At 38.7% G+C, this 10,000-nt stretch overlaps 1 protein-coding gene across 1 annotated transcript in view; it reads right to left on the bottom strand.

Annotated features, from left to right (window-relative positions):
• LOC106815446 (PCI domain-containing protein 2-like) overlaps window positions 1-10,000 on the bottom strand; it is a 35,517-nt gene that overhangs the window by 5,523 nt on the left and 19,994 nt on the right. Inside the window, exons 8-10 of the mRNA XM_014819903.1 lie at window positions 2,373-2,476; window positions 2,030-2,105; window positions 1,085-1,226 (exon numbers count right to left, since the gene is read on the bottom strand). Of these exons, the coding sequence (XP_014675389.1) occupies window positions 1,085-1,226; window positions 2,030-2,105; window positions 2,373-2,476 (322 nt within the window). The remainder of the gene's footprint in view (window positions 1-1,084; window positions 1,227-2,029; window positions 2,106-2,372; window positions 2,477-10,000) is intronic.

The raw sequence follows: 10,000 nt of genomic DNA, 5'->3' as shown, positions 1-10,000 counted from the left end.
GATAGTAGTATATTAAGCAGCATTCTTTTCTCTCTAAATAAGGACCAACGGCTTGTCTCCACGACACTCCTAGACTGAGATATTGGATTTTGTAATCTGTAGTCTAAATAGTGTAAAGAAAATAGAAGGATTCAAAGCTCCCATTATGGACTGGTCGAGGCCTGACCGAGTAGGCACCTACAAATTGTTCAAGCAGAAAGCGATAACGTATTTTTCTGCCAAGAGCATGCAGGCTGACATGTACCGCACACATTGCTCATGACCGACAATGTAGGCTGCGCGATGTTCAACAGTTGGGGGCTGCCAATTAACCGATGAGCAGAAAGATGCAGATGTGGTATGGGAAAAATTCGATGCACAAAGGATTTCGATGTCGGAAATTTAAGAGTAGCGCTGCTATCGACATCCTACCACCTCCAAGAAGCCCAGGAGAGTTGCGGTTCTTGGGCATAGTAACATTAATGTCTCTGTGAGATATTGTGCCATGTATTATTATTGATTGAGACGTGCTGCCATCGGGTGGTCATCTTTGTAACTTTTGCGATGTTCTGTTGTTTTGAGTGTTGTGTAGAAATAAAAGCGTGGCGGCAGTGTAGACCTGCCTCGAACCTAAATAGGACCGAAACCTAAATAGAAATTGAGCCTCCATTGCCTAAGATGATGGATTCTTACAAAATCTAACAGTCTCCATTTCTGTCTAACCTCTGACATCACTGCTTCCCTATGTGAACTGCTCAAGAAGGAATACGGCGTTCACATGGATGCTAAATAATACAGCCGCGTTTAAGCAGATTAAAGATACACTCAAGGTTTTATGCAAAATTTCATTAATTTTCATTCTTATTCGATGGCTAACACTAGGCCTATAGGTGCCACCTATGTACACGATTATTTCTCCATGTAACGATGCATGTTAATATTCAGAGCGGTTTGACTGCGCACGTGCATTTGTCGTGAGCTGTGGCCAATAAAAAAAATTGTATTCATTGAAATCAGACTAACCTGTTAGGAACTGAATACGATAGATTACTTTTAACTATTGGCATTTATAGTACAAATTTGCACATGTAATTTAAGCACTCACCAGCCTTAAAGTCACTATCAAACATGTTCTTTCTGCCCACATAGTATTTGTACGTAACCTGTTGCGATAGACTGAAGTGCTCCTTTAGGCTCGAGTTGTCAACTGCTCTGATTAGTGGCTTACACAAATGCAGTTTGTTAACCTGAAAAACGACAATATTATTCAATATGTAATAGGCCATTAAATTTCAACATTATCGAAAGCATACAAATCATATATCTTTTCATGACACTCTAGTATAAAGTATAATGTAATTTTTTCACAGGATATATTTATTAAAACATCATATAATAAACATTTAAATTCAATGATCTGCACTGCCATTTTACATTTTATAACAAAAACTAGCTATCTGTCTAGCTGTCTTCAAATAGTTCTGACATCTGTAGAACAGATCATATTAAGTGTTCAGAGAAATTCAGTTTTATATGAACTGGGGCATTTATCGTATGAAGCTACACCAGGTAAAAGGAAACATTTGGCTATTCTTTACTCGGAAACTCAAAAGTCAAACGCTCAACGCAAGCTCATCTTGATTTTATTATTTAACATTTAATAGACTTGAATTTACAAAATTAAAATGACTGCTATTGTGTACTAAAATTGGGAAAACTTTGAACCAATGCCAGTCATTACCAAGTGCAGTGCGGATGCGTGTGCAGTCACTACGATTTTGATGCTAATATTACTACTGGTCATATGCTTCTGCAGTATGTCTTAAATAAACCATATTAAATTAACAATTAATGTTGAATTTTTTTGCGCGCATTTAGTATACTATGATAAAAAATACTAATATACCATAACTATGTATGTTGATATTCGTAGGTATTTTTGACTCTCTGATCATAGCAAATGAGTTAATATGGTAAGCACTATAATTATAATTATGAAAATTGACTTCTTCCAATGTAGGTTTAAGAAATAACATTACTTTAAACATACCTTGAAGTATATTTTAAACAGTTGATTTATGAGATTTAGCATTCCCCACTTCTTTGAGTCTACAGGTTGGGCTCGACTGGCAACATAAACAAAGATTTTGATGAGGCTGAATGTCTTTGGTATGTAGTTGGCCCAGAGGCACATTATAATTTGAGTGATTATGAAGAAGGCATAATAAGTAATTTTGTAAATGATTTTCTTTAGGTTGGTGCCTATATTATTGAAAATGATGTAAAAATTTTACTAAAATATGAAGAAAAGTTTGCATCAACCAAACTTACATTACAATTATCACTACATTATATGTACAATAATCTCATGTAAGTTATTTTTTAGTACCTACTTGTCACTAGCACAGATTCTGAATGCTCCTAAAAGCACATCTGCTGCCTTCTCAAGAGTATCACCAGGTTTCCCTCGACCTTTTTTTGTTAGTTGTATATCTGCCTACAAAAGCAAATTCATTCTATAATTAACTATTATAAACATGTTATCATATTATTACAGCAAAATTACAACATCAACCTTTATAGTAACCTATCAAAAATATGTTCACCTCCACCAAACACTGCAACCAAATTATAAAGAAACGCTACGCCTAATAACTTTGCAAGGCAAATGCTTTTGCACCCACATACTGCATACTGTAATAGTCAACCCAGCATATAATGGCTACCAAGGAGAAACATTCAAAGTGGGTTTAATGGACAGGTGCCTTTTTTATAGAGATGGGTAGCCATTTAAAAAAATTTTACCAAAAGGACAGACAATGTATATAAATGGCCTATAATTTTATTAGTGCCAGGTTCTTTTTGTTGTTCTCTTTTCTCCCTTGTTTCCTGTTCGTTGACTATAGTGTTCACCCTTTTAAAGTCTCCACATGTTGTAAAACTACAGAAAGAGAGGCGGCGATGGAGAAGTTGAGGAGAGAAAGGGTAGGGACAGGTAAAAGACATAAATAGGATCGAAGTGGACATGAAAGAAGTCTATTTTGTCTCTTTTAAATATATATATGTTGTAAAAATAGAGGGAAGGTGAATGGGCTGAAGGTAGATGACAGGGTAGAGGTGGCAGAGAAAATTGTGGAAGGGAGGAGAAGGTATGGTATGAAATGGTGGGGAAGGGATAGAGAAGAGAAGGAGTAGGAAGGACGAGGAGGTAAAGTCGTGAGAGGAGGGATAAGGCGGAGATAAAACGTTAGGAAGGATGGGGAGAGGTGATATGATAGGTAGAGAAAGGTATAGATGATTGAGGGGAGAATGAATAGGGAAAAAGGTGGAAGGAAAACAACGGGGCTATCTCCACCCTCAGACCTATAAATAGAACTCTATTTTGGTAACCTAGGACACATACATATAAAGATCATAATTATTGGTCATACAGTACTTTCAGAGTGATGAACTTCACGGCACAACTTCTGGTTGCAGGATCATTCCCACTCCATCAAACTACATCTATATATAAACACCAAGGTGTCTAACTCTCATTAAAACTTTGTCGACATCATTTTTCCCAATCAGCTCTAACATTGGTGTTCCTGCAGGTGGCGCCACTTTCTAACTATTGCTGGAATCACTTATGACTGGTTAACAAGCTACACGCACCATTTATGACACTCAACCCACCAAAATGACTTTATATCAAAAAGATTTCTCAAACATTGCATGGCCCCCAAACAACCACTGACAGCTACCATGACCACGGAATTAACGGTTTAAACCACCCGCCCATTTTGCCGGCTGCCTCGATTGGGTGACTGATAACTAATGGTCCAAACCAACCTAAATAGCCAATCAGCACAGCCGGCACCTGGCAACCGCCTCCCACCCCCATGGCTTGCGTGGTTATGGTAGTCATCAACGGTTACTATAAGAGCTAGATAACTTCAAGAGCACATAATAGATGCTCTCTATAATGTGCTCTTGATAACTTGGCATTTGTATAAAGAGGTTGTGTAAACAAGTGGAAATAAACCTGCTGGCAGTGGGTTGAACATGCAGCTCCCGCCTAAGGCTTGCAAATTTAAAGCCAGCCAGGATAGTGTATATCGAATGTTGCCAACAAGAGACATAGACTTGACAAATGGCCGCTAGCTGCAGTTGGAGCCAATACGAGGGATAGAAAATCTGGGCCATGGTCACACTGACCAGGTGGTTGCTCTGTATACAATGCTTATAATACAGTAATATATACAATTATATATTATAACATATGGAGATGACTAGATAAGCTTCAAGAGACATAATAGATGCTCTCTATAATGTGTCTTGATAACTTGGCATTTGTATAAAGAGGTTGTGTAAACAAGTGGAAATAAACCTGCTGGCAGTGGGTTGAACATGCAGCTCCCGCCTAAGGCTGCAAAATTTAAAGCCAGCCAGGATAGTGTATATCGAATGTTGCAAACAAGAGACATAGACTTGACAAATGGCCGCTAGCTGCAGTTGGGCCAATACGAGGGATAGAAAATCTGGGCCATGGTCACACTGACCAGGTGGTTGCTCTGTATACAATGCTTATAATACAGTAATATATACAATTATATATTATAACATATAACAATATACATATATAATATATATGTTATTTATATATATATATATATATATAATATATAATATATATGTTATTATACATTATATATATATATATATATATTATAACATATACATATAACACATATATATACATTATAACATATAACATATACAATAATATATACAATTAATATTATATATAATGCTCATTATAACAGTGCTTATAATGCAGCCACTAGCAGTAGCAGTGAGGGAGTTTATAATGGCACCAAGCTACAGGCAGCCATTCTACAGAGATGGACACAGAGACAGAAAATCTGCTATAACTTTTCTCTTCAAAATAGCACAATCAGCTTATAACTAAAAACGACAGCATTGTAACTTACACTATTGGCAAACAAACGCAGGTCCAGGCATACACAAATAGGATCGGCAATGACCAGTTTCATCTTTTTGTGATTGCAGAACCTTACAAAATGATCTAGCATAGGAGTCAAGGATAAAAAATATATTTCTGCTACATTATGTAACTACCTTTCACAATTATTCTGAGGTATTAGCCTTATAGCCTTCACCACTATTTACAACTTATTATTTAATAGACACTTATTAAACACATGTATATATTTAAAGAAAGAAAGGATACTGACAACTATAGTTTGACAACCATATGCTTCAATAAAGTCATGGTTTGACACAGCCCATATGCACCTGTAACATGAAAAAAATAAGAAATATGAGGAATAGTTTTCATTTTATAACTATTCATATTTCCTGTGTATATACAGTGGCACTAAGGATATCATTATAAATCAGGTTTATCAGATTCATGTTTTCGAACTAGATCAACTATACAGTCTGCGAAATTAACCACTGGCCCGGTATCCGAGGCCAGAAAATTTTCCGTGGGGCCAATTAAACTGGTAAATGAACAAGCCCGATGGGCAGTGAAAAAATGGAGTAAATGGTCTATTAATGATATTTCAGCTTCTTTATGTGATGATCAGTCTGAGAATTTACCGAAATTCCCGATATTTTGTATGAAAATTTACCGAGATATTTACCGATAGGGATATTCCGATCATATTCCCAATCTTAAGTAGGGAAGTAACTAGTCAACACCATGCGTGTTTGTCGCCGCTAGAGATTGGAACAACTTCCCGTTCCGGTTCTGGTTTTCAACGTGGCCTTGAATGTGTGTTGGCTAAGTTACGCTCATAGGGTCTATGCCCCCAGGGTACTGCCGAACGTACCCGGGTACGGTCCGGTATACCGGAACGTACCCTGGTCACTATTTGATATGGTTAGGGTTAGGATTAGGGTTAGGGTTAGGGTTAGGATTAGGTTCAGGTTCGGGTTAGGAGTAGGCGTAGGCGACTCCCTAGACTCGTTAGTGGAGTAAGCGAGGTACGGTCCGGCATATTAGATAGTACCAGGGTACGTTCCGGTATACCCACCGTACCCAGGGTACGTTCCGGCAGTACCCGAGGACATAGACCCTCTCAGCCTAAGTTACTGTTCGAAGTCGAAATAGGCTTTCTGATTATGAATGAGCGTGATGATGATGAGTACGATGGCAGTGACATGAGATAGGGGAGAGGGAAGTGGGTAATTTTTTTTCAATTTCATAAAAAATAAATCTCTAAGAATACACCAAAGAGTTCTGTTTCTCTTTTCATAATATATGATCATTGATTCGGGCCTGTAAAACCTAGTGTGGGCCAGTGAATTATACATTTCACAGGCCCGCTGGCCAATAAGGTGGAAGTTTTTCGTGCAGACTGACTAAGTATAGTAGTCTAGTGGTGTACTTTTGACATATTAAAATATGTATTCCATCATATTTTCCCACCTTATTGGGGCTGCTACCATTTCATCATATGGTGAATCAAAGTATCTTTCCACCTGGGCTCTGGATGAGCTACCTGAAGTCTGTGATTGCTAATATGTGGGTGCTTGAAGCTGAGCATCTCCTGTAAAAATTAACAAAGTTAAAATACTCATGAATCACATTTGTTTACAGAAGTATATTTTGCTTCAAATATTTTACCATACTTATGACTTCATAATAACCATTAACGATCAAGAGAATATTGTTCTTCACCAGTTACCATTCACAAATATATACACATTTATATGTATCTTTAATCGTTTTTTGTGTAAACTCTACTTACAGCTGCTGTAGGCAATCTTTGTGTCAATGAGCATTTGAAGCTGAAAGTTCAACAAAATAGCAGATGAATTCATGCCTACTGTTCTGTCCAGAGATGACAAAGCTTTCACCCAGCTCTATGACAAGACTATTGCGAGTCAGACTCTCTGCACTACGCTGCGTACTCCCCATACATAATCCTTTCGGATATGCATGGGAGTACGCAGCGTACTGCAGAGAGTCTCAGTCAGCATTCGCCCGACGTTACAGGGTTCTCCAGCTTTTAAATTATAGCATGGGGGTGCTACTCCTGCTGGGGTCCGGGGCATGCCCCCAGCAAATGTTTGAATTGTAGATGCTCTGAGATGCAATCTGGGACACTCTGTGTGTAAATATGAAGCACTGCATGTGGAGTGAAAATGTTTGTTTTGGCATGGGCAAAGCCATCGGAAATTCAACAATAATTATTTCTTGGTGAGCTAGCTAGAAAACACTCGGATTTGAAGTATGAAATGAACATTATTGTGCCAGCTAGCCTACACCAGTTGGTTGGGATTGATTGTCAGAACTTTCAGATGCAAAATATTGAAAGCAAAAGGTTCTACTACATCAGGGATCGAAAATTAGCGGTATCCCGATATCCGCGGGATACCAGATTCTTGTGCGGGATACCAGATTTCAATGCTTGGTATCCGCCGGGATAGTAAAAAAAAAATCGTCATAATCGGATAGTGGTTGTTGAGTTATCAACTTTATACGGCAGCGCATCTGAGCAAGTGCGAGAGCGCGAGTGCGCGCCCATTAGTTACTAATTTATTTTGTCACACTAGCCGTTTTTATACAGCAGGCATACGCAATATTTTGCAAGCCTGGCCTTTGCAAGCCAATAATTGTGAACATGTGTATACATTGTATCATGATTGTATCAAGCGAACCAGACAATGCGGTCTAGACAATACGTCTGCAGTGTACTGTGGAGGCGCATGTAAAATCTAGATATATATATACAACATGTGTTGTAATATATCTATCGTAAAATGAAATGCTCGCGAATGCACTCAGCCCACTAATGATTAGACAGGCGGGAGCGAGATTTTTATATAATAATACATTAATATTAATAATTTTCAAATGCTATATTGCATATTTCAGATTTGGATACCAATTACATTCTTGAAATTACTATCCAAAAAAATCCGGGATCACAGATCTTTGGGGGATACCAATTTCAATACCTGGTATCCCGAATGGATACCATAATAAAAATCTAATTTCGACCCTGACCATAGTATAATTTTAGTACTATAACACGCATATATAAGATAGCAGTCAGTTTAGAGTTAGTGTTAGGGTTAGGGATAGGGAGACTGTTTGTACTTGGTGTGGACTGCATGCCGTACCCGTAGCATCGAGACCAACGTGTATTAAATAATCATTGTTTGAACTTCTGTGTATACACCAGCATGGCGGCTATGATATTTTAGGGGCGGGTGCATTTAGATGGCGGGGCTCGACGATAGCCTGGCGGCGGCCGCAGGCTATAAGTGCCCTGGGAGAACCCTGCGTTAGGCTTTTCTTTTGCAGTGAGGAGTTGTTTACCGCAGATAGGAGAGTTATTTATCGGACAATTGACATTGCCACCCTTACTGGGGAAAACAAGAATCTAACACCAGAGATGGATGCCACCATCAAACAGGCCCTCTTCAGATTCCTGTCTGAGTCCTTCCCAGCAATCTAGCCACAGACACTCCGTTGTAACTCGAAAATTTTTATTGAGTTGCACGTAATATATCATCGCGTAAAATAGGCAAGAAATGTGAATTTCGATCGTGTTTTGGAGTGTCATACTCCTCCTATATTATCTTACCTGCTACTAGTACTTCTACTACTAGAGCTAGAACTATAAGCGGCAGTAAGGCTCATAGGGTCTATGTCCCCCAGGGTAGGGTTAGGATTAGGGTTAGGGTTAGGGTTAGGGAGTAGGCATAGGCGACTCCTAGACTCGTTAGTGGAGTAGGCGAGGTACGGTCCGGCATATTAGATAGTACCAGGTAGCGTTCGGTATACCAACCGTACCCAGGGTACGCTCGGCCAGTACCCGGGGGGACATAAACGCTCTCAGTGGCATGTAAGCCTAACGGCCGACTAGGAGGCCGCCCCGTTGCTTGTTACTTTGTTAGACTGGCACATTTTAAGGATACTCTCCGCCGTTGGCATGAAATTTCATCGATGTTTTCGTTTTCAAACTTTATTCGATGGCTAACACATATGTGCCCTGTGTAGCATGTTCATTCTCCATATTAACTGTAACATGTGAAACCGTCAGAGCGCTGTACGTTTTTGTTTTGCCTTGCTTACATGTGTAGTAAGCAGCGGCTTGACGTCATTTATGACGTTCCGACACATGAATACAACCAACATTTTCACGATATTCAACTGAGCCAGTACTCCATCCAATCATGGAGTAGATTAATAGGGAATTCCCTATTATCTACTCCTGATCAACATCACCCTGCTACAGCTGTACTAAGTACACCTGATCCAATAAGTATCTCCACAAGAGCTCTAAATCTGTTCTCACACTCAGCAACGCACCTTAGATAACGAGCGCGTTTGTGACAGTGAGTCAGGGTTCGCAAGCCATTTGCATGATTTTTGGCGTTGGTCAGCCTCGTAATTTTCTCAGAATTTCTTCAGTGCATGGAAATTTTACAATTTAGGGTGTCAGTTAGTCATGGATATGTCGCAGTAAAAGTACTAACATAGATATATCACATACGTTCATCAGCCCATTTGCACACAAGCGGTCACTCATGTGAAAAATAGAAAACGGCTTATTTCTCCGTTTCCGATTTCTATAGTAGCCGATGTATAAATGGATATCTTCTCTGTGATTACAACTCGCGATTAAATTTAATTTACACTCGTTTTAATGGTAACATATTGTGGTAATGGAAGTGGCGTCAGGGATTGTGATTAAGTTGCCGTACTTTATTAGTTTATGATCTTCTTTATTCGCTAAAATTTCATATTTTAACACACAACGTGATTTTTAGCAGTTTTTTTCCAGTTTTCGGTAAATATGGAAAATTAAGACAAATCCCGACGCCTATTTTGGTCGCTATGTGCTTAACATGTGGCAAAAATTTTGTATTCCTCACTCTTTTCTGTTTAGTTGAGATATCCAAAATATCATTTTTTACATAAAAATTCAAGGTTAGGTAGGCCTATAGTGATGGAAATATGTCATAAAATTTTTGGCTTGAGCATAGAGATATATTC

This window comes from Priapulus caudatus, unplaced genomic scaffold (assembly GCF_000485595.1).
Source record: "Priapulus caudatus unplaced genomic scaffold, Priapulus_caudatus-5.0.1 Scaffold1114, whole genome shotgun sequence".
NCBI classification, from domain to species: domain Eukaryota; kingdom Metazoa; phylum Priapulida; class Priapulimorpha; order Priapulimorphida; family Priapulidae; genus Priapulus; species Priapulus caudatus.
This window is presented reverse-complemented; position numbering and strand designations above follow the sequence as displayed.